Raw genomic sequence first — 23,355 nt, forward strand, 5'->3', positions numbered from 1 at the left:
ATTTCCTCTAGACTTCCTACAAGTCAACCTCACGATGATCCCAGGAGAAAATGTTCTGGCGAGCGAATCGTGAGTTTTCGTACGCGAAGTAAATGAGCGAGCAACGAAGTCGCGCGTACCTAGACGGAAGTCTACATTTCCTCCTGAGATTCTCGTGAGGTCGTGAGGTCGATGGCCGCGCAGGACTGATACCGAATACGAAGACGATCGAAGAGCCGATCGAAGTTAGGCAGAAAATTTTCTGGGATTTTGATCCCTACTTCAGAGGCTACTAGAGCTTGTAAAATTATGGGAAATGGAATGGATAAGGTAAAGCTTATTATTTTTGTTGCTCCTATAAACTGTTTTTGAGCCTTAGATCTATCCGTAAAACTGGAGGGGTAAAAATCATCCTCAATGTCAACTCGATCATGAAAATATTGGGCGTCTGTCACCGACATTTAGATGTCACGAGGCTAAAATTGTAGGGAAATGAGAAGATACATCTTTAATTTTGGCAATGGAGGTAATTAATAGCATTTTGTTGTATATTTAGATACCATTCATCTCGTGATCAAAGAAATTCAGAATACCCGGCCACTGTAATTTGTTTTCTGTAAGCGGCATCGTCTGAAGAACGAGGCATTGCTATTCACATGCCGATTAGTGGCCGGGTATTCTGCAATATAAGGTTCTGAGAAAAAAGATCAACCCTTCGGATTTTACGTTTTTCTGGTTCCTGGGGAAAAATGGAATAATGACTCTTGAAGACGTTACTTTTCAAAGTTGACACGCGGTAAAGGAAATGCTCTTTTATTTAATTTTTAGGTTCTTCCTGGTCTTTATCTCGGAAATATCCGAGGTATGCACTTATTTTGTTATTATAAACTCACTGTTTATTGATTTAAATACAATAACTAGTCAGTAGTTATCATTAAATTTGTATTGATTTAAAAAAATTAATAATATATGTTGGGCAATATTGTTGATTAGAACCCTTACTGAAATCTGGTTTATGGATGCTGTATTTCAAATGGCTACATGTAATTACACAGGGTTATTAGCTCATAGAGGGAGTTTCAATTGAGTGTCGTAAAACCAAAACCAAAGTAATTACTTTGGCCAATCAAAATTGAACTAATTACTCATAGCTGACAGAAAGTGCAGGAAAATGTGCATGCGCGAGCCACGATTGGTTTTGGTTTCTCTTCTGATTAGTTGAAAAAGTGGCGCAAGAACTTTGAACCAATCACTGAGTGAAGTAATCATAAACCAAAGCAATTCGCTAATTACTTTTGACACTCAATCGAAAACCCCTCTAACTCGGCTATGACCATAGGAGATGAATGAATTGATTAATCCCTCTTTAGCAAAAAGGAAGTGAAACCTCAGGACAGATCGCCTCAATGTCATCCAGAACTTTGGACGAAAAATTAAATTCTTAAAAGGTTTAAAACCCACTATAAACCAGGGGTTTCAAGAATTTTTGATGTAGATGTCTGGGCTGATCAATGTAAGTAGCGACCACTCGTCTTTTACAAGGGTTTGAGTGAAAATCAAGGCAGAGTAGCTGGCGGTGAGAGGCAAATCTCTGACAAACAGATGGCAATATACTGCCGGTGACCAGCTTCAAATGAAACCCCTGTATAAACAGTTTTAGTTTTACTGTAATGCCTGCCCAATGATGGAAGAGGGGAAGTGACATTGCACACGTGACTGAACATCGAGGAGATTTGGGCAGAGGTCGAAAAGGAAATCAAGAGGCCTTTTTTCAAGCATGGTCCACGTAAATGAATGGGTATTTAATTTTACAACACATATCAGACATACAGGTTGTTAAACCTTTGTTATATTCATCTGCTCTTTGCCTTACTGCTTATATTCAGCAAGATTCAAGACTAATGAATATAGGTGTTGCAAGAATGTTCAAGAAACTCCAAGGACCAGATAGGCATGAGAAGGCCGAGAAATTCAGGAAAGTTTGAATCCACTGGTGTAGCACACAGCAGCTATAATATAACTTTGTTTCTTTTTTTTTTTCATCGCATCTGAGCAAAAGAATGAACTGACATTATGCAATAAGTGGAAGGTGTATCAATGGCAAAATTAATTGATTAATTAATTGTCTCTTGGTTTGAAGGTAGATTTAGGTTCACAAGTTCTAAAGTCAGGTTGACTATTATTAGTGACTTACTAAACCAAAAGTGGCATCATGAAACCACATATCTGCATCTTAATAACATAATTGGAACATTTTTTCCTCAGATGCCAAGGATATGGATCAATTGACAAAAAACCACATCACTCACATTCTTTCCATTCACGATAGTGCACAACCAGATCCTGAGGTATTTAAATATTTCATAATTTATACTTTGAAATTGTTTTCATAAAGCCTTGTTCATGGAACGAAAAAACTGCAGAATTGGTCCCTAATAATTGTGCAAATAAATCACAAGCACATTAATATAAAGGCAAGGGCAACATTAACAATTAAACATTATTAATTTTGAACTCGCATTTAAGCATTGGCTGGCTCATCTGTGCATATTCTTAGAAAGAAGAAGAGCAGTACTTTCGGTAAATTACCAGTCAGAAGTCCTTTAGGAATTTTTTCCTTCAATATTTTCTTTTATTTACTAGGTTTAAAGAAAATACAGTGTGGTTACTTACTCATTCTGAACAAAAACTAGCTACACATGTCCGCATCCTTTTACACACTCAACACACTAAAAGAAATATAAAGTGCTATAAAAATGCGATTAAAATGTGGTGATTTGACTATAATTTTATGTTTCGCTCTTCAAGCCTCTTCAGTAATTTGCCGTATGTAAAAATCTCAAATGGTTGATGTAAGAACCAATGAAACAGGCCATATCTGTTGACATACTGTAAAGACTCGCTGATAAGCCGCACCTTTTTTCCAAAAATTTGCGATCAAAATCGTAGGCTCGGCTTATCTGCGAGACCATTTGGGAAAGGTGCTGTGAATTTCGGTGTCCAGTCTTCCATCGTCCGGTATTATGCCTGGTTACACAGCTTCGCACAGTGCATGCAAGAAAACAACAAATTTATGCGCAAAATTCTATGGAAAAACTGCCTTGAATGGAGAAATACCTGTGAACAAATACCATAATAATATCAATCATATGTCATAAGTGGTGAACATGATGTTTATTCTACTAAAGAGCTAAAATTACGGGTAAGACTTTAAAGTATTTTTCAATCCATTGTTGGTGAGTTTGCCTTGGATGAAGACAGAACACTTCATGGTCTCGACTTTGGATTTCTTTCGAGTTTTTTTCATGAAAAACTTTTTTTCCAACATTTGAGTTGCTAAACTCGGGGCAGCTTATCTGCGAGTGCGGCTTATCTGCGAGTCTTTATGGTACAATGTAACTACATGAAAGTTATCCCAAGACATCCTTTATTTTTATAACTTCTTTAGTATGTGTAATTTGATTCTTGGGAGCTAAAATGGAACAATATTTGAGTATTTCTGTCATCAGTATGATGTTGGTTAATGGTCTTGTGATGGCTGATTGTTATGGTCTGGTGTTGTTAGAAGGTGGTAAGTGTGTTATTTAACAGTAAATTCAAGGGTGGGTCTCGCAATATTATTATTGCGAACTACATTTACTTAGAGAAAGTGCATGCCTTCAACATTAGACTACACAATGTTCCCTCGTAAAATCTATTGGCAATCATAGCCTAATTCAAAATATAAACTTTAGCTGGTTATCTCTTACTCTGGATCCCAGAGATTTTTTCTCTCTTAGAGTGACGGAATGGTGAGTCGGGAAGCAGCAAGAAAAACCTCTGGTGCGGGCCATTGAGAACCTCACCTCCGGCCATAACATAGAAATAACTGATGCATTCTGAAACTTAGTTACAAACTGGTTTTTTGCATGTGAGCTTGGTCATGTTACTTTCTAGTTACAATTCATTATCCACAGCACTCACATGGTGCACAAAACAAAGAAAATTTCCAGTAAAGATTATGTACACCCAACGTGTATTGTCGGGTTTGTGGGTGTAATCCAGCAGTACTTGGCAGGGGTAAGTGCAACTTGTTTAATGTCAAAGATACTTTCAAGTCATTGGTAGAAAGATTGTCAAAAGTGGTGCAGAGCACAGCTTAAGGTGGCTCAAACCAGTTTCAACACTTTCAAGCTTAAGAGACCTTGTTATTAGCAGGACTGACACTACAACAGTTTATCACGTAACAGCAATGTCATGGTACCATGTGAAACATCAATTATTGCTGAACAAGATGCAGTCATTTTTGTGACGTAACAAGTTACCATGGCAACAGGAAAGCCTTGCAAAAACACCCTATATTTTGGATTTAGTTGCTCATATCTGAAAAATGAACTTGGTGACCCCAATTTTTTATTGCACAAAAGTGATCACCAGGCCAAGATGAAACTCTCTGCAAAGTTTAAAGTAATTCTGTGGAGCAGATCCAGAACTACCTTAAATTTTCAATTATTTAAGGCGGCTCTGAATCTACTCCACAGAAATTTTTTAAACTTTGCAGAAAGTTTCATTTTGGCAAGCTGATTTACATTTCAGAAATAAAAAATTGGGGTCACCCAGTTCGTTTTTGAGATATGTGCAGCCAAAGCCAAAAAAAGGAGTGTTTTTGCAGGGCTTTCCTGTTGCCACGGTAACTTTTTACGTCCCAAAAACGACCAAATCTCTTTTAGCAAAAGCTGGTGTTTGATATGGTACCATAACAAAAAGTACAGATGTTCATAAATTACATGAACGCTTTGGCGTCCATAAACCAAGCCAAGAATCAATTGTGCTTGACATAACCTATCGATCAGTATCTTTGGTTCCCACGTTACATTCATCTTACATGTATTTACAGTACTTCAATGCCCAATTCAAAACTTGACTGTTGCAATAAAACTTTGATGTCTATTTGAAAATTTGAAAATTTGAAAATTTACCATTGGATGTCACATTCCGTAGTTAAATTTTAGCGCACATAATTATACAAACCTGAGAGAAACCAAACGAGAGCACAACTGGAAAGGTAAGTGATTTCCCCAAAGCAAGTTGGAAGCACAGCATATGCATTCTGTTTCAAAACAAATATTAGAATCCACTGAACTTGTTCTGGCTTCAGTGCCCGGGGGGGGGGGGTACTCCCTTATAAGGGCTTAATGGGGACGTGCGGCCAGCCAGGGTATGTTTTTCGGGATTTTTGTCTTGAACAGGGTATCGAATTTATCATTTTTTGTCTTAATCAGGGTATCGATTTATCAATTTTTGTCTTAAAACTGGGTTAAATGTCTTAAACAGGATATCAAAAATCGGAATTCTGTCTTAAAATGGGTAGGAAAATCAGCGATATTTGTCTTAAACAGGGTCAGGGTATGAGGGGCCGCGCGCACCTCCCCAACTAGGGATACATCGAGTACCCCCCCCGGGCTTCAGTGCCTCAATTTCTGGAACTTTGCAGCATCTCGATTATGGCTACAGTGGCCGCAAAAACCTGTTTGAACTTCTTTCCATCTCTGAACCAATCAGAGTACTTGTTAAAACTGAGAAGTTCCTGGAACCAATTGAATTGCTAGGGACAACATCTGACCCTGGGAATATGAAATGGCATCCCATTGGACCGGCGTTCTCAAGGAACTCAAAGGCCTGTACCAGAGGTTTTTCTCACTACTTTACGACTCACCATTAGGTTGCCCTAAGACAGAAAAACCTCTGGCTTTCAGGGTAGTTATCTCTGAAACACATCTAAAATACATTGTTAAATCATTTGCATTGGTAATATTATTAGATCTTACAACCAAAAGAAAAGATCTTTACCATTTTTTGCTCTGCTGGCGCAAAATGAAGTGAAGTACATGTAACAATTGAATGTTTTCGTATTTATTTTAAATAATTACATGTATAGTATTTATGCTATTCATGATTTTTTTGCAGCATCATGTTTATAAACATATTCATGCTGCTGATTCCCCTGATCAAGAAATGTAAGTGTCACTGTCTTTTTGTATTAATACTTCCAGGTTCATTTTGGGCCTGAAATCTATAGGGGTATTTTCAGTGGCTGGTCATTGTAAGAAGTACAATAGATTGTTTTGTAATGAATAACATGTGAAGTAGTTTATTATATGTATTTTGTGGACAGTTATTTTGATTCAGGAAGCAGAGAATATTAGACAAGTAACACTTTCATAAGCATTTCTTGAGGTTTTCATCCTCACAAAACATTGCAAATTTGGGCAAGTAGATCTTCCATTTTAGTGGGAGCCCCAATACAATGATCCCACTATTGCCATGCAGGGAGTCTATAAAAGGAACATTTGGCAACTTGAATTCAGAGCGCCATTCCATGTTCTTATTAGTGTTTTTTTTTCGTCTCAGATCAGGGTACTTTCAAGAAAGCATAAATTTTATTCACAACTGCAGGTAAATGCTTTTCATCTTGTCTGTTATTGCCAACTCTCTTGAAAGAAAATTACAGACTACAAACTGCTGACTTAGAAGACTCTCTGTGTATAGTAACTTCACCCCTACAAGCCCCGTCAAACACATAGGATAATCCATGATAATATTCCGTTGTGACTCCTTCTCGTAATATCAGAAAACCTGCCAGGTACAGTGTATGTGTGCTCAATCAGGGACAAGCAAGAATTTGATGATTTACGATAATTGAATGGAATTTTATTTCATCTTTCAATTGTCTTAACAAAGTTTGCCCCATGGATTAGGAACATGATCCCTGGGGCACTTCTCCGATCTCATTGTCCACTCTGCTCAATGAACATAATCATTGTGTAACCATCCAATTAAGGAGGCTTGAACCAGTTTCAATGCTTCCAAGTGATGCTCATATTAGAAGGATTAGAACCACAATGGTTTATCACGTATTGGCAATATTGTGGTACCAAATGAAACACGAATTATTGCTGAACGAGGTACAGTCATTATTGTGACGTAATATGTCACCATAGCAAAGGGCAAGCCCTGTAAAAACACCCTGATACTTTCTGCAAAGTTTTAAATTCTGTTCAGTGAATTCAGGGCCACCTTAATTTTGTGATTTTTTAAAGGTAGCTCTGAATCCTTTAGACACAATTTCTTTAAACTTCGTCGAAAGCTCATCATGGCCTTCTAATCACTTTTCAGCAGTAAAAGGGGGGGTCACCAAGTTCGTTTTGAGATGTATGAGCAACTTAATTCTAAAATATAGGGGGTTTTTGCTGGGCTTTCCCATTGCCAAGGTAACTTATTACATCACAATAATAATAAACACGTCTTGTTTAGAAATAATCGGTGTTTCATATGGTACTACAACATTGCTGTTGTGTGATACAGCATTGTAGCGTTATTCGATCTACACAGAGAGTCTTCTAAGTGTTGAAACCCTTTTAAGCGTCCTTAGGGCAACTTCATTTGTGGTGCTAGTGTGACAAAAGTACGACCAGTGAGTTTTTCTCTTTCCAATTTAATATACATGTGTGTCTTTACAGCTTTATATCTCATGAGGTACATGTAGCTTGGCCAAGTCAGCCAATTACGACAAACTCTAAGCCACAACAAGACTTCCATGTTGGGTTGTTATTATTATCACCCTACCTATAAGTTATTATCATTTTAAGTCTTAGTGGCTTACCCTAACAGGTAGCTTGGTGCCACTGTTGGACCAAACTCCTATCACTCGTACTGTAGCAGTTATTACTAACAGTGACTTCATATTACACTCTAATCAGTTAAGTCTGTTGAAATTTATAGTGCTACATGGCCAACGTTTGTAAAAATGTATCCCTTCCTAGTTTCTAACTGAATAAGTTCAGTTCAAATTTCATTAATATTCATATTTCCGATTAGCCAGACTCTTGATTATCTGGCCTATTTACTGCGGTCCCCATGAGTCTGGACCATTGAGGTTCAATTGTATATGGAGCGTTTTCACTCACGTGACCAGCAGCCATATTGGATTAATAAAACAAAAGAAAGTATTTGCATAAAAGTAGAGTTCAATTCCCGGAGGATTAGTTTGGTAAACCATCATGGCCGCCATTTCTTTGTTTTGGAACACCAACATTGCCGCTGTGACGTCATATGAAAACGCTTTATTGTTCATTTGCTTTTTTTAAAGCAGCCAATAGAAGGCTGCTGTGGGTGCCTCAAGCACATTTTTCTTGAGGTGTGCTCCACGTGGTATAGCTTTTACAAAGTACACTGTTACATACCATATACGTGTAGGAGTTCTGGTTGAAAGGGTTCTGGTCCTTGTTCAGTTGTTATTTGTGACTGCACCCCAGATTGGGGGGGAGGGGGAGGGGGAGGGGGAAATTTTATTCCAGTTTTCTTCTGTTTTAGTATTATTGGTACTGTAGCATTTATAGGAAAGTTGTGGAGATTCAGTTCTGTTCAGTTTCAGCCGTTAAATGTCCATTGTTGAACATAGCCCTTCCCCATTGTCTTCCACTGCTCTATGTTTTGCGCAACACAGTGCGCAACACAGTGCACAACACAGTTGTGCCAGTGTTTTACAAAACTATCCAAGTCATCCCTCCTTCTCGTCCTTGGTCTTCCTTGTTTCCATAGCATTAGGAAATTCTAAACGAACAAGCTACTGTAATGTCTATACACTAAACACGATTTAAAACGTTAATGTGGCTGTTAACCAATGTAAATTGCTGTAAATTTCTTTTAGGATTAACAACGGAGTTGTCTTAGTTCACTGGTGAGGAATCTTAACCATTTCTTGTGTTTCCAGCATATATGCCTTTAAGATACATGTAGAATTGTTTAACCTGTATTTCCTAAAAAAGCCACAATCATATTTTGTCAACATGCTTATGTCTATCTTTATGATCTGGTTTCTGAAATCCAACAGTGTTGTCATTGGGCTCACCACAAACTGAGCTGGATTCTTGTAACACCCAATTTTTTGTTGTTGAATATGGAAAACAGTAATAGTAAGGCTGAGCAGCTTTGTACTTAGCTTTGTAGTTCGTCAATCTCTATCCCATGTCCATGCATTTGCATAAACTAAAAGGGCAAACACAATGGAGAATCCAGGCCCAAAAACCTTGATCCCTTGTGCATAAATTAAAATGGAAAACACAAGATTCTTAGGGTGGGGTGGAGAGTGGGGGATAATAAAGTGCAAGCCTTATAGGATCATTTGGGTTTTAATGAAATGTGAGACATGTTTGGAGGGAACAAAGTCTTTATTGAGGGGGGATGTGTGTTGCATGGTGCTGATATGTCCTGACCCATCCATCGGGTAATAGCAAAAGAAACAATGAGGTAGAGGTGATGTATGAAGAATGTTGAAGGTTATAGTGATAACGATTTTGATGATTAAAAGATGCCTGTAATGATCAGTTTTCTTCTTCGCTTCAGCATGGCAGGAATATCTCGTTCAACTGCTATAGTGGCAGCTTATATTATGGCCGTCACGCAACTTAACTGGAAGGACGCTCTCAAAGCCATCAAATGTTCTCGATCAATAGCAAACCCAAATTATGGATTCCAAAGACAACTGCAAGACTTTTATAACTTGCAAGCAGCGAAGGTAGCTCAGTATACTTGGACATGACACAGCGCCATGTTGGTGTACCTAAACAGAGGACGGGCGGCCATGATGTTGTATCGAACTAATCCTCCGGGAACTGAACTCTATTTTTATGCAAATACTTTCTTTTGTTTCAGTAATCCAATATGGCTGCTGGACACGTCGATGAAATCGCTCCATAACTTAAGGAGCTTCACAACAATTACATACAGTGTTTTCGCGCACGTGATCAGTAACCTTGTTTTTCCACCGAAGCAAAAGAAAACGTTTGCAATTCCCTGAGGATTAAGCCGCATTTACTCTAGCAAATTTTCCTTGACAAGTTTTCCTTGGCAATGTAAATGGAAAAATATGACACGTTTTTCCTTGACAGGTGTCCTTGTTAAAAAAACTAGCATGCTAGTTTTTGAACAAGGACACTTGTCATGCTAGATTTGAAACAAGGATACTTGTCAAGGAAAAACTTCTCAAGGACGATATTTGCTAGTGTAAATTACTAGTCAAGTGCTCTTGTCAAGGAAAACTTGTCATATTTTTCATATACACTACCAAGAAAAACTTGTCAAGGAAATACTTGTCAAGGAAAAACTTGTCAAGGAGAACTTGCTACTGAGTGTGTACAGTCAGGAAGTTTTCCTTGACAAGTGGACTTGTCAAGGAAAACTTGCTAGTGTAAACGAACATGAGCTCCGTTCAATTGTTTAGGAACACCAACATGGCCGCCGTGATGTCACGTGAAACACTCTATACTGTACTCATATAAACCAATCACGGTGCATTAGGCAGCTTAAGCACGCGCGTTTGTGAGACGCCGACGGCAACCGGAAGAGAGCATTTCGCGTGCGCGGACCGTGTTGTCTCCCAGCTTTTTATACTACTCATCTCTAATGGAGAAAAGATAATCAGCAATGTGAATGTGGTTGTGTGAGGGCAAGTTAAAAAGTGAAAATAGCTCACTTCCGGTTGCCGTCCGGTGTCAGAAACGTGCGTGCTTAAGCTCCCTCAATTACTAGCTCAGGGCGGAGATGGACTTGAATGTAGCGCCAGTTTTTTAAACTTTTGAAATTCCCGAAGCAGTGCAAACCAAATAATCTCGAAAGAATTAACAAATGAAGTGAAAACCGTTTCAACTTTATTTATAACTATCAGTTTCATCGTGAATAAAAAGACCACATTTTCCGGCAAATAGCAAATACTGATATAGGCGGGAAGTGCTTACGTATCGAAAGTTTGCACAAGAGATGGAAGGACGAAATATAAAATGACAATTAAAAATATAAATGAGTTGACAAGGATACGCCATTGAAGAAAGCAAAGAAAGTAAGTCCATGTATACTTATCATTCTAGAGCGATAAATTACATTGTATAATAATTACCTTAGTTACTAAAGAATACAACGTGGCAAATTTCGTATCAATGTATTGAGAGCAACATAAGACAGTCTCCTCATGCTCTAGAAATATCAATATTGCTTGTTGAAGACAATTTTTAGAGGAAGCTTGATTTTTTGCTCGTAAATATTCAGGGAGTACGTTTGCCCTTTTTCATTTGTCTCATTTCTCTTTTCTCCAGGAACGTGAAAGACTCAAGAGTGAATTTCCGGACGTAGATTTTAAGGACGAGGAATATCTGAAAGAGCTTCTAGCAAAGAGCGAGGAACCAGACATTTCTGATGAAGATTCGATACCCGACGCGCTTAGCAGGCAAAGTAATAGAAGAAAAATGTATTCGGCTAACGACACATCGCAGGACAGCGAAACTACGACAGTGGAGTTGGAAAGTTAGCGGAAGGCACGTGAGAGAACGGAGAAGCCGGAGCTTAAATAACAACTTCAATATCTCTCCTTGAGGTTATCAGTGTTTCTTTGGAAGAGCGTTCCCGTCAAATACTGGACTTTTGACCAATCGAGGCACAGTGCCGCTGGATGGGGTGGCAATTTCACTACTGGTTTGACTATAATGGGGTCGCATTTTCAACAGAGTTCCCGACAGAGTTACTAGAATAAAAAACCTTAAATAACAATCACCACAACCAGGTTTTCTGAGCCCGCGAGACTGCGCACCCCAAGCAAACCATTGTAATAACGAAAACCGCTGGTCAGCAACCTGGTTCTGGCCATTGCTGTCTAAGGTCTTCCTACTAGAATGGAGTCACAAATTGTCGGGTTTTTGGGGATAATTTAAAAAGGGAAGGACTCGCCGTAAAGACTTGTTACAAAAACAACTAGCGCTGTTGATTTAATATTTACCAGTCGCCTAAGTGACTAAGGTGGTGTCTACAATTGGCCATAAAATAGAATATAAAGGGATGGGGTTCTGAGAGGCCAGCGGCACATACCCAGCGAAAATTAATCCAAGCGCCCCCCCCTAACGTAAGCATGCAATGGAGGATCTTTCGTTCTCTATTTTAACTTTGAAACCGCTCGTACCAAATTATTTTTAGGATACTTTGCCCATATTGTAGAACGTGAATGAGACTGAATAATCGCGGAAGACTTATGTTAAAGCAAAGTTATATTTTGAGGTGAAGTTTACGTTGCCCGTCGCCGTCGTAGATCTTAAACTCCCTAATTACCTAAAGGGAGAAGTCGACACGTCACTAAAGAACCTCGTCACTTAAAAATAAACACAGCACGTCAAGAGAAGACCTCAACACATAATGATGGAAACACAACACATAACCATCGAACCTCGTCACATAATGACAAAACCACACCACAAGACAAAACTTCAAGACTAAAAGAATAAAGATTACATAAAAAAGTTATGTAGACAGTTTTGACCACTGATGACGAATATCGTTGTCGATAGGAGTACAGACAACGCTGAACCACTTTCGATTTGTTAATTGTACAATAATAGAGTCAAATTCCCAAAGGACGTTTTCGCTATTGTTCATTCCACCTTCGTGGCACCCGTGACGTCATGATCAGGTGCAATCAAAGAATAAATTGTGAGGTTTTAGAAAACGAATAGCGATATGTATTCAGTGAGGAAATAAAAGTGAAGAGTGATGATATTTCGATGATAAGATTATGCGACGTTTGTAAATGACGTTCGTGTAAATATCGCCACTTCTGGTATGAGCTTTTTTTTATAGTAAGAGTTCCAGTATTATTACTTGGGCCTAACTGATTGTTTTTGTTAGCGGTAAATGATCGAGGTTAATGAGGAACTCTGCCGAAAGCGATTTGCGGAAAATCGGGAGTGCTCTCTTGTGGTTGCAATTGAAGTACATATTTTTCTTGTGCGAAAAGTTCGGAATGTTAAAGGTATATTTTTATAACTCACAATGAATGACGAGAGTAAGTTACTTTCTTACAGTGCGACACGCCTTATCGTGGCCACCTAAGAAAGTTCTTTTACAAATTTTCCGCCAATCAGGACGTGTGAATTTAATTGACAGTCACACCTCCTTGCAAAGTTCGCACAGTTGTAAGTTTTAATCGTTGCACGGCTTGCTGAGTTGACGTATTTATACGTAATTGTCAAATGTGAAAGTTTGTTGGGTGGTCACGGTAAGGCGCGTTGCACCGTAATATTCTAAAATTGTCCGCTGTTTGATGAGGGTTGTTTTGGGTTAGTGGCGTCGACGTAAAGTGGTTTATATCCCCGCTTGGTTTTTTTTTCTCTTTACGTGCTTGCATGAAACTATGGTTAGCTTTAATAGACCTTTTCGGCTTGTACATTTTGTTTTCCCAATACAGATCATGTGATAATACTCAGGAGGCTTGGTCCTTTGTTTTGTTCATTAAAAAGAGTGCATGCAGGCATATTCATGCTTGCATGCCCTCATTTTAATGAACAAAACAAAAGACCAAACCTCCTGAGTATTATCACATGATCTGTATTGGGAAAACAAAATGTACAAGCCGAAAAGGTCTATTGTTTTAAGTTAACAAATTTAACTATTTTTGATGAATAACTCACTCGAGTTGTCAGAACTCTTCAACCTGTGTTATCACTAAAAAAGTCTGCCTTTTTTATGGAGCATAGCGTGAAAGACAATCGGTCTTAGTACGTCATGGATAAAACACAAATTATTACGGCTGACAACTGGGCACATAAAGTATGTATCGAAAAAAATAACCTCCTGTTAAAGCGTGTATATGTTATATTTTTTGTGTTGATTTGGATAACGATTTGAAAAATTAGAGACCGAAAGTCTCTTTGCTATAAAGAGCTTTTTATTTTACCTCAATTTCGTAAATATATGGAAAGAGGAACTGTTGACAGATGCGGTTATTTTTAGGGTTTTATTAGGGTTTTTCTCTTGCTTGGTTTGCCGTGATACTTAATTTGGCTTGGAGATAATATTTTTGTTTGTTAATTGATTGGTGACGAAAGCCCATTAGACGGCATGAATTAAATAATGCCGACTGTAGTATCGAAGGGACAATGCCAAAAAGAGACTCATCGGAAGTCTTGAGGCCCTGAATTGCTATTGTATTAGATCTGTGACAGAAAGGGGGTTTGTTAGGTCGGGAGAGTACTGGACACTTAAAATTGAACCTGGAAATAAAAGGTGAATAAAGAAAGCAACTTTATTGAAGCGTCTAATCTTCTACCGCTGGAGCACTAATTAGTGGCACTGTAAAATTGGCATTAACAAATTAACTCAATTCAAGTCAAATGTTGGTTTTTGATGAGAGCGGAAATCCGGAGTACCCCGAGAAAAACCTTTCGGAGCAGAGCAGAGAACCAACAAACTCAACCCATACATGACACCAGTCTGGGAATCGAACCCGGGCCTTTAGTCGTTGGAAGGCGAGTGCTCGCAGCACCCAGATCCCCAATAATCTGGAGGATGGTGACCAGATGCCAGCATAACTCTCGACTCAGAAGATAATCAAAGTACTTGTGGCTGATATCCGCGCTGCATATATATTGGGTTTCTCCCCTGTTTTGAAACATTGGGGCGCAAGCGATGCAATTGATTTTATCTTTTGTTGGCTGATGTGATCTAGAATTTTCCCCAAAGACAATCAAGGGTACTTTGACAGTTTATAAATCGATCACAGGGTAGTTCGGTTACAGACACACTCTGATTTGATAACTAAGGGCGAAAAAGAAAATCCGGTTATTGATTGAAAGTTAAGACGGACTTCAAAGTGCCTATTCTGATTCGGTTGATCGATTTGTTTGATTTATGAAATTTATGAATGACACGTAACGAGAGAAAACTTGAAAAATTGCCAAGTTAGCCTAAAATACAGGACTTATAGTCTGTTAAGAGTTGAACGGAATCGAACCATTGACTAATTGACAGCTGTGCCTCATGTCCCACACGGAATGTAGGGGCTTGATACATTGTCACGCAATCCTCTCGAAATGGTATGAACACCTGTACTTCTTTATGTGGTTTGTTCACCACCATCCAGTTAATTTCCTGTTAACCCAGGCATGAAAGTGCCACTTGTCTATAAGCCAATGGGGGAATTAGTTTGTCTTCAAATATGGGTGCCAACCTTTATGTTAACACTTCCTCAAAGTTGTTTACCGACTTGTCACAAGTCCAAATGAATATTTTAATGCGATAAAAAGCAGTCAAGTTCCTTTCTATTTGAGTTTCCGTTTATATAAAGTAATCACATTTAACCAATTGAAATTTTCAGAGAGAAAAATATGTTTTATGACATTTCTGCATGCTGTTAAACAATATATTTTGTCATTCTCGTGGATTGTTCAACTTCTAGAAATCAGGGGAATTTGGAACTCTCGTAGCAATTTCAATATTTTACTGATTTCGAAAAAAAACCCAGGTCTCGAAATTTCTCATTCTTCTTGCACTGTTCCTCTGAAATCGTAGCTTCTTTCCACAGTTTTCTCCTACTAGTAGGTCCGTTACCGTTTACCGTAGCACATGGCGAATAATTAACAAAGCGGAAGTCGTCGTCAACAACCAATTAGAAAACAGGGCTTTGTCTGGGAAAAACCCTTCTTCAGTGCACTACAAATGATTTAAAAGGAGCAACATTACACAGTGTTTGGTCTTGAGAAAATTTTAATCACCACATGGACGTTGGAAAGCGAAAGATTGAAATTTCTTGCAAGTATTCGAGTGGGCCGCGCTTGTCGATCTTACTCGAACAAGTATAGCGATTGCTTGAATCTTTTAAGGAACGGTAGATTCGACGAAAACGCGAGAAGAGAAGCGGTGTATAAATAACGTGATGTGCGCAGAACGACAAAGGTTAAGGCCTTGGCTGGAGGACAAAATAAACAGCGGAAAAGTGCCTGGTTTGTTCTGGCGCGACAAGGACAAGAAAGAATTCCGAGTTTCGTGGAAGCATGCCGGCAAACCAGATTTCGACTGCGAGAAAGACGCCAAGTTATTTCAGCTTTGGGCTGAACATACCGAGAAGTACAAGGACGGTGAATCGCCCGATCCGTCTACTTGGAAAACACGGTTTCGATGTGCTTTGCATAAGATGCCAGATGTGGAAGAAGTCATAGTTCCTCACAGTTTGGACGAGAAGGAGCCATATCGGGTGTTCCGATTTACAGACAAAGGTAAGAGCATTTCTTAACATTTGTATCTTGCAACTGGCTAACTCACTTATGTGAGAGAGTGAAATGCTGAGATCTTGTGCGTGGGAGATCGGTTGAATCCACACTACAAATCCACTGTTTGTGGACTGTTCAAGGCAAGTTCTGGAGAGCTCTGTGATGTGATACTTAATTGATCAGCGAGTGTGCTGATTCGGAAGAGGTGACCTTATTTCAGCGCAGTGTGTTTATTGAAATGACAATTCAATGAAACTCTCCGTTAAGAAAAAAAAAAGGAGAGAAGATTGATCATACCATTGATTTTCGTGTGCTTTGAATAAGGAAAAAAAAAACAAAGAAAAAAAAAAACCGTGGACGACATATGACGAAAATGTGAAGATATTAAATACCAAACAGAAAGCCTGGAGAACTATTTTCTGAATTTATTTTGCACAGCAAAGGCTTCCGCTTTGTTTCCAGAAAAAAAAGCATGCTGGGGATTTTTGATCATTGATGACTTGGAATTTTAATAACGACTAGATATATGTTTTGGTTTTACTTCCAATATTATCAACAGCCTTGCGCGCAATGCGCATTAACAGACATCGATAGCGGAAGATAAACGCATCGGGAAGATATAAGAAACAATAGCAGCAATTTTTTCCTGAATTGATATGTTCCCTTTGTTGCGGTTTTGAAACAAAACCTTTCTTGTCCTAGCAGCACGATACAACGTCTTTTAATCTCCTGGAAACAACACTGAGAGAAATAACGGGGCAAAAAAAATTGCCAGCGAAGCGCTTTAGGAGATAACTATTAATTAAGGTGTAGCACTATCAGGGGATTCCCGAATTCACTTTTTTTTTTGGAAAAATACGAAAGGGGTGAAGACTTATTTCCTGTTTTAAATGTCCGAATGACTTTTTGAATATTTAAACGTTCGATTACGCGTTTATACTGGTCGAAACTTTATAAGAGTTTGCTAAAACGAATTCCGGCGAAAACCAAAACCCTTATGTTCCGGCATGTTTCCCTCTGAGCGTCATTCGACTGTCATTTTTGCACTTGTTGCGCTTGGCTTAGCTTTCCAAACGCATTCGTTAGTAAAAAGCAGTGTAAAAGTGAATTTCCTCACTTCACTTTGACATAATGTTTCGAACCTCTTTACTCAGTCACTCACTAGTGCACTAACGAAACTACGGCGTATCTATTAATAATTCGATTGGTCGACTCAAGAATTTATTTATGATTTGAAATTTGCAATCACTCTGTCCACAAGAGAAGCTCTCCCCTAAAACATGTCTAAAATGTCTAAATTTTCCCCTCGTACAAAAAAAAAAACAAAACACATTTTTTGTACATTATGGCAACACGTAAGTCAGCTCTCAAGATGGAGCGGATAGATTATACAAAACGTAGACTTTCTCAAAAGTCCATTTCGTGAGTTTGCGGTCGAGGGGAAAAACTCCTTGACACAAGTTGACTTGCGAGCAAATGTAATCGAAACGATGCGACTGCGGCTCCCGAGTTACGAAAATAAGTGCCAGAGCAAACCATAGGGATATGTCTGTTCACAGCAGGGAATGATTGCCAAACCATTAATTAAGACTAATGCAATACAATCCAATACGTACTTAATCGACCACTCCCAGAGGGACTTTTCAAGGGCAACGAAACGACAGAACAGAACAACACAACAACTCAACATTTAAAAATCCGATCTGAAAAATTGCTTATGTAAAAAGTTGGAGAACGAGCCACATCCGTTCGACGACTATAGACACCGGCGAGGGATGACACCGGCCTTCGAAAGTAAACGTCAACCATTGTGTTAATGTGTTTTGTAGAGCTTTCGCCGGCAAAGTTTTGTGTTTCGAAGGGCTCCCTTTTTTAAGATACTGGGATGGACTGAATTTCGAAAGCGAAACGAACATGGCCAAAAAGCCTTTAACTCTCAGCATTTTCACGTAAAGATAAAACAGACAAAACAAAACAAAAACAAAACAAAACAAAAAACTACATTTGACGACAACAAAATAATCCGATAAACTTTATTTGCTTACCTATGCTAGGTACATAAATTTCACTATATATCATTGTAACGATGATTTACCTGATAGGCAATCATACGCCCGATAAACACAACAAATAAAATATTCATCAAATTTTAGACGCCCAAATTGAGTTAAAGGAAATCTGAGCAAGAGAAGATGTCAACTGTTCGTGCACCCTTTGAACTCTCTAACAAACCGTTCCAGAATTCTTTTTGTTGACGCCTTACTGCGATATTTCCTGTTGCCTTTAAAATGCTGAATAATGTCAGTTTTATTTTCATTTTCGGGAGAGGCTTTAGACTTGTTTAGGTCTGGGTGATACATGAATTTCCATTGGCTTATTAAAGTTATTAAAAGGTCATTACTGCTGATATATGTAGAGCCACCTTCACACACTGGAAACTTCCACACGACTGAATTATAGTTCTTCCTGCACGTCTATGACTTTTGTGCACGACGGTATGCATAATGACCATATTTGTTAATTTGCAGGAAACAGACTTGCTCGAATTCTAAATTCTAAGGACTGGTTCGATAGTTACCTGTATGGCAGTCCGGCGTTCTTAACTGAACGGATATTATTCTGCACTTAGACTTAAAATTAAACTTCGCTTTTAGCATACAGCTTCCGCCTTCAATAATATTTTGACAATAATCCTTTATTCACCCTTGCTGTTGTGTTTTGCTCCATGAATAATACGCCTGTTTTCAATTTTCAGTATTTTGTTGGCATGCCTCCGATTCGCCTATAGAATTTATGTCTTAGCTATTTAGCCAGCTGGCTCCCTGATTCGCTTGGATTCTTAGTTGTTTCAGGGGGACAGTGCCCTTTCAGTTTGCCGATTTAATTAGTATCTCTTAAAGTTGTGTATGTTTTCGGTCAAATCCGTTCAGTTTTACCTATTGTGAGTCATCATTTTATCTACTAGGTTGAATACGCACTCTACTGACCTAGTTTAAAGCAGCTATCAACCTCTCTCGCCACAAAAGGACTGAAAACATCTATACCCAAGTTCTGTTTTATGCATCTCAGCATCTCAACACATCTTCTTAATGTTTCGTATTGTCTTATCGCTTTCTGTATTCACACACTTATCCTTTCCGTCTAAACATTACAACATAGCAAGGGAACAAAGAACTGTGCTATGCGTTTACAGTTCAATAGTCCTGTGTCTTCACCACTACAATACAACGACGAACATGCTCAACCCAACACCTATCTTTTTATTACTTACTTTTGTATAATGAGTCAATTGATATCCATGTATAATAACTAAAAACTAATCCTAACCTGAGCCTAATTTTTCTCTGAACTTAATTTAGGCTCCAAAAAACGGTTTCTTCAATTTCATCTGAGTGCGTATTCAACCTAGGTAAAATGAGGAGCACCAATTTTACCAAGGCCAAAACTGATTCAATTTGAGAACGAATTTTACCCGGCGGCAACATGTTCACCTCTGGAGGATACAATAAGGTTGTTTTTGCTTCCTCACCTTTTTACGCCATGATGTCATCAGCCTGAAAATGGCGTTTATATTCATTTAGCCTTGAGCAGCTCAGACATTCTTATTTGAAGTCATTCATACAATTTATTCCAAAATTTCAATAATCATTCGCCAGACCATGAAGACACTAAAGGTGCTCCTAATTATGCAGATGGTTCACTTCTGTGCAAAGGCACAGATAAAACCTGGGAAAAGGAGGAACTTTGCGTCAGAGCCGTGTGCAAAGACAAAACAATTAAGTCGTCAATAATAGTTCGCCTAGAGCTATCTACAATCAAATCCCAGCAGCGCAAAAAGTATGCATGCATGCAATTCCTGTCACATTTCCTTTCCTCAATAAATAAATACATATTTATGATAAACAAATATATGAAACTGAAATATCCATAAACCACAACCAACGAGAAGAACCGGTATATTTTTTTAAACAGGCAACAAACTTCCTATATATATAGTCATTATTACTTAGCTTAAACTGGCCCTATAAGGTGGGATTAGTTAATTAAGTAGGCCATTCATTGCAACAATGACAGAAAGAAACACCAATAAAATGACAGACTTAAAAAAACTAGAGGAAAGTATTCTTTGGGGGACAGGAACTGCGCGGGGTAGCCATAACTGTCGAGAATTCTCAATTCTCCCAACTCCCCCGAGTATTTAGATGAGGCTATGGAAACCCGGAAAAAAAAGTCCTCTATTGCTTTTATAAAATATGTCTCAAAGATAATTCGACAAATGAACGAAAATGCTGTTTTTTTACTAGATTGAGGCAGATTTTCTTGATACAAGCTCATATTTCCTGCCAACCAATCAAAACGCGCATCTGACAACACAGAACCAATCAAAATTCGTGTGATGTCGCAGCTGTGTTTCCATACTCTCATCTAAACACAGCTGTTGGCCAATGAGAGTGCGCGTACTATGCAATTTTTTTTATTTTATAATTAGCTATAGCAATAACTCCTACAATTGATATTCAGAAGGAAACCGAAACAATGGATAAATTACACGCCCAGCCAAAAATCCCGTAATTTTGATTCTTTTTCCTTATCTTTTTCATTTTTCCTTATCAGGTGTTACGCCAAAGAAGAACCCAAAGCAGAGAACCAAAGTAGAGCCAAAGGCAGAAAAAAGCCCAAGTCAACGATACCAGCCGGTGAGTAAAACCAGTCTTTGGACTTAGAAACCAACTTTTCCGTCATAGTTATTTTGGGTTCACGTCTTGTTGTTTTTTTAGGCTCCACAGCAATAACTACTTGCAATTTTTTTATAGGTTTTTTTTTTCAATCCGACAGACCGATCCAATATCAGTTGAGACAAGAGAGTATAAATTAAGGTAATTAAGGTAATCCCTCATATTGGCCCTATTCCCATTGTAATCCGTCTTAAGTTATTCTTAGATCTCCTGCGAGATCCGTTATTCCCACGACGGTTAACTGATAGCCAATCATATGCCCCCATTTTTACCAATGTTGACAGCTGAGCGAATTTCCACGCAATGATTGGTAAAAATGGGGACATATGATTGGCTATCAGTTAACCTTCGTGGGAATACCAGATCTCTCAGGAGATTTAAGATGGAAATAGGGCCAATAGGAGGGATTACTTCTCTTACCTTCATACTCTCTTGGTTGAGATGGTTTGTTGCGCGTATTACCACCGTCTTGCGCAACGATTTTTTATGTTGCAAAAAGTAAAAGCGACCTCTACTTTTTGCAACACAAAAACTCAACTTGCAACGCAACATTGTTGCGCGACAAGTTGCACGAAAAATGTTGACCTGATTACGTACTGGGCCTTAAACGAAAAAAAAGGGGGTGGCCTAACCCGAACTGGCAAACCGTTTCTTAGAAAAAGGCAAATTTTGTACACGACAAAAATTGCATGAAGAGTGATTTGGTCTCTTCACTGGGTTTAAGAGCAGATATGGTTGCTTTAATAACCTGTTTTACAATTTATCGAATATAAGCTGTCCATAGTGTTAGACTAGTGTTATGAGGATCATAATTTCCGACTTTTCTAGAATTATCTTACATTCTGTAATATTCCAGAAATTTCTTTGATGTGACTCAGCAGTTTCCACAAATAGTGGACGTTGTAATGACTAATACACTATAAATAGCAACAGAACTTCCCACTTCCCGTAGCTTAGAGACACAACACTTTCCGCAACAGGTAAGCAGTTCCAAGGATGGCCGATAATTGTACACTTCCAAGGTACATCTAGCTTGCCAAACCAGGTCTTTGCACCTTTTGATATGCTTCCAAGAGCACCAATCACGATAGGTATTAGGTATTAGTATTATTATAGGCATTATTATTATTATTATTATTATTATTATAACTCTAACTGGATCGGGGGATTTAGGACTGACTGATTGGATATTGAAGAAAGTTCGAGAATAAACATTAACTTTTGTCGTCCTAGCCTTAAATTAGAGAGGGTTGTTCAGGTCAGTTTTTTTTTTTGCAGAGTAGGACAAAGTAAGGAATGTGCTACAATGCGTTCCACAGGAGCATCACAATAAACATTATTGTTGTTTTTGTGAGCCCATGAGCCAGGAACCCATGAGCCAGGAGCCCATGAGCGAGCAACTCTCATATATTACTCTCACGGCGTTTTCACAGGCCGATTTATTTTTAAATTGAATTTCCCGCGAGTGAGACTGAGGACCAATTACAGGAAACTAACTTAACGTCGTAGCGTCACAGAACCGTAACTGCGGCAAAGGTAGTCCAAAAGTAGATTGGTCTGTAAAAATGCCGTGACATAGGCTTAGTATGGGAGTTGCTCGCTCCGAAGTATCATTGCTCGGAGATTATCTGGTATATCGGGTTGAAATTTTCAGATATAGCTGATTATTCAATGCACTTTCAATATTCAGTTGTTTATTTTCGACTGACTGATTAAAAAACGACAGCCTTCTGTTAATGAGGCAAAAATGTAAACTGCAAAGATTCTTCTATACTGGTTTTCACACCCTGGGTGAGGTATTTCAATGAACATTTAATTTTTTTTTCAGTACCCCTGTTCGACAAGCCAAAAGCCAATGGTAATCAGACCACCTCCCCCTGAGTCAGACGGAGTTGATTACCGCTTCAAGTTACATTCAGAATCCATGCGTTATGACGATCGGCAACAGGGGTCACCTTATCAGCCGGATAGTAGTGATGGTTCATTTGACGACAGCTGTGATCTTGATGATATTACCCCGGTAAGACAACTAAATGTGATATCAGGCCCTCAGGATAGCCAGGGAGAGATTGTTCATAAGATTTGAAAGAAATACGTGAAATCAAGATGAAAACACAAGAATTAGTCAGACAAGTTCGAGTTTTTGCAATGACTTTGCGGTTTCTGTGATTCATTAGAATTTAATTGGTATTAGTTACCGTACTGGAACTGAATTGGAGTGGACGCCATTGCAGTTTTCAGAGGAAAACGCAATTTCGCGTCCCAAGAAAAGTTCGCGTTGTTTATAACAAAATACGCCAACGAAGTGTCTGTAAGTGTAAAACGCACTTGCAAAGCAGGGCCAGCATAGCCTTTGTTTTTTGCGGCGTTCTTGGTTTCGTTCTCGTTACTTTCTTTCATGGACCTTAACTAACCTAACGTAAGGTACTCATGATAAAAGCGCAATCGAATTTGCGGATTTTGCTCACACGAATCCCTACGGGAGCCAGTGTCCAGTTGTTCAACAGCCAGTTAATTAATACTAATCCGCGATTAATACCAACCCAAGCAGGTGAATTTTGCCCGTCAAAAAAAAG

The 23,355-nt window shown here is 38.6% G+C and overlaps 2 protein-coding genes across 2 annotated transcripts in view; both read left to right on the top strand.

Annotated features, from left to right (window-relative positions):
* The first annotated feature begins 204 nt into the window (after positions 1–204).
* Positions 205–12,566, top strand: LOC137975989 (dual specificity protein phosphatase 22-like). Its single transcript, XM_068823262.1, has 8 exons — positions 205–309; positions 808–841; positions 2,245–2,327; positions 5,926–5,975; positions 6,370–6,414; positions 8,669–8,698; positions 9,364–9,535; positions 11,109–12,566. Exons 1-8 carry the CDS (start codon positions 289–291, stop codon positions 11,319–11,321), a joined length of 648 nt encoding a protein of 215 aa, XP_068679363.1. The 5' UTR covers positions 205–288; the 3' UTR covers positions 11,322–12,566.
* Positions 12,567–15,513: 2,947 nt separating this feature from the next.
* LOC137976073 (uncharacterized) overlaps positions 15,514–23,355 on the top strand; it is a 19,656-nt gene continuing 11,814 nt past the window's right edge. Inside the window, exons 1-3 of the mRNA XM_068823376.1 lie at positions 15,514–16,049; positions 20,658–20,740; positions 22,608–22,799. Coding sequence (XP_068679477.1) covers positions 15,710–16,049; positions 20,658–20,740; positions 22,608–22,799 — 615 coding nt within the window. The 5' untranslated portion in view covers positions 15,514–15,709. The remainder of the gene's footprint in view (positions 16,050–20,657; positions 20,741–22,607; positions 22,800–23,355) is intronic.

Source organism: Montipora foliosa, chromosome 1 (genome assembly GCF_036669935.1).
Source record: "Montipora foliosa isolate CH-2021 chromosome 1, ASM3666993v2, whole genome shotgun sequence".
Classification (NCBI taxonomy): Eukaryota; Metazoa; Cnidaria; class Anthozoa; order Scleractinia; family Acroporidae; genus Montipora; species Montipora foliosa.